Source organism: Fukomys damarensis, unplaced genomic scaffold (assembly GCF_012274545.1).
Source record: "Fukomys damarensis isolate Sample0158 unplaced genomic scaffold, DMR_v1.0_HiC HiC_scaffold_18, whole genome shotgun sequence".
Lineage (NCBI taxonomy): Eukaryota > Metazoa > Chordata > Mammalia > Rodentia > Bathyergidae > Fukomys > Fukomys damarensis.
The window spans coordinates 4,329,678-4,331,249 of record NW_022900930.1 but is presented as its reverse complement, the minus strand read 5'-3'; the positions used below and the strand labels follow the sequence as shown (position 1 = coordinate 4,331,249).

The 1,572-nt window shown below is 63.6% G+C and overlaps 1 protein-coding gene across 1 annotated transcript in view; it reads left to right on the top strand.

The window, feature by feature from the left end:
- Nucleotides 1–1,572, top strand: part of Adgra2 (adhesion G protein-coupled receptor A2) — a 24,774-nt gene that overhangs the window by 21,767 nt on the left and 1,435 nt on the right. Inside the window, exons 18-20 of the mRNA XM_010605132.2 lie at nt 64–209; nt 662–751; nt 951–1,570. Coding sequence (XP_010603434.1) covers nt 64–209; nt 662–751; nt 951–1,570 — 856 coding nt within the window. The remainder of the gene's footprint in view (nt 1–63; nt 210–661; nt 752–950; nt 1,571–1,572) is intronic.

Sequence of the window (1,572 nt, the reverse complement as noted above, 5' to 3'; positions counted from 1 at the left end):
CAGGGCTGAGTCTGGGGTGGCCCCGCCGAATGCCCTGGCCCAGCCTCAGCACCTTGACTGCAGGTGGGCATCACTCTGCACTACTCTTCACTGTCCACACTGCTCTGGATGGGGGTAAAGGCGCGAGTCCTGCACAAGGAGCTCACCTGGAGGGTGCCCCCTCCACAGGAAGGTGACCCTCCCCCACCTGCTCCCCGGCCCATGCTCCGGTAAGTATTTCTGCAGGCAGCTGTGCAGTGGGAGGGGACTCAGACGCAGCAGAGCCCTCAGGCTGGGAGCAGGGAGGCCCTGAGGTCCTGGTGAAGCCCATGCCGCAGCCACCCGCGCAGGCTGCAAAGTGAGCCCAGCCCACAGGCTCTTCAGATGTGACAGGGCCAGGGATCCGGAGAGCCTGAGGGATGCCCTGATTTCTGAGTGCAGTTCTGGCCTCTGTCCCTTAGAACAGTCTTGGCCAAGGCCTGTCTCCCAGGCCTGCCTGGTATGGGCCTTGCATCCCTGGCACAAAACAATTCCAAAACAAAAAAATGACAACAAAACGCCAACAGCCAATCTGTGACAGATCTAGGGGAGAGGTGGGGCAGAGACACTGCGTGGGGGGTTCTGAGCGCCTGGCCCTTCCTTCCCACCTTTATCTCTGATGTCCAAACCCTGTCCCCTCTAGGTTCTACCTGATTGCTGGAGGGATCCCACTCATAATCTGTGGCATCACAGCTGCGGTCAATATCCACAACTACCAGGACCACAGTCCCTAGTGAGTACCTCTCCCTGCTGCCCGCGTGGCTGCCCCAGACCTACCCACCTAGGGCCCCCTCCCCGTCCCAGCCATGGGCCTGGCCCATACCCCGCATGTGACTAAGCCAGGACTGCCTCTCTACTCCAGGGGTCCGACCTCCCCTGCCCCACCGGCGGTGTGGTCTGCTGTCCTCATCCACCACTCTTCTCTCCCCTAGCTGCTGGCTGGTGTGGCGTCCCAGCCTCGGCGCCTTTTACATCCCAGTGGCTTTGATTCTGCTGATCACCTGGATCTACTTCCTGTGTGCAGGACTGCACTTACGGGGTCCTCTGGCAAAGAGGTCGAAGGGCAGCGGCAGCAGGATCTCCCTGGAGCCAGGAGAGGAACTGAGAGCTTCCACCAGGCTCAGGAGCAGCGGTGCCCTCCTGAGTGACTCAGGTTCCCTGCTGGCAACCGGGAGCACAGGGGGGGCGACCCCAGGGGTCCCGGAGAATGGTGACGGCCTCTATTCCCCAGGAGTCCAGCTGGGGGCGCTGGTGACCACGCACTTCCTGTTCCTGGCCATGTGGGCCTGCGGAGCCCTGGCCGTGTCCCAGCGTTGGCTGCCCCGGGTGGTGTGCAGCTGTCTCTACGGGGTGGCAGCCTCGGCCCTGGGACTCTTCGTCTTCACGCATCACTGTGCCAGGCGCAGGGACGTCAGGGCTTCCTGGCGCGCGTGCTGTCCCCCGGCTTCGTCCTCGGCCCCCCACGCCTCGATACGAGCAGTGCCCGCCACCATCGAGGACGGTCCCCTCGTGGTGGCCGAGAGACCCGCGTCCCTCCAGTCCTCTCCGGGCGGC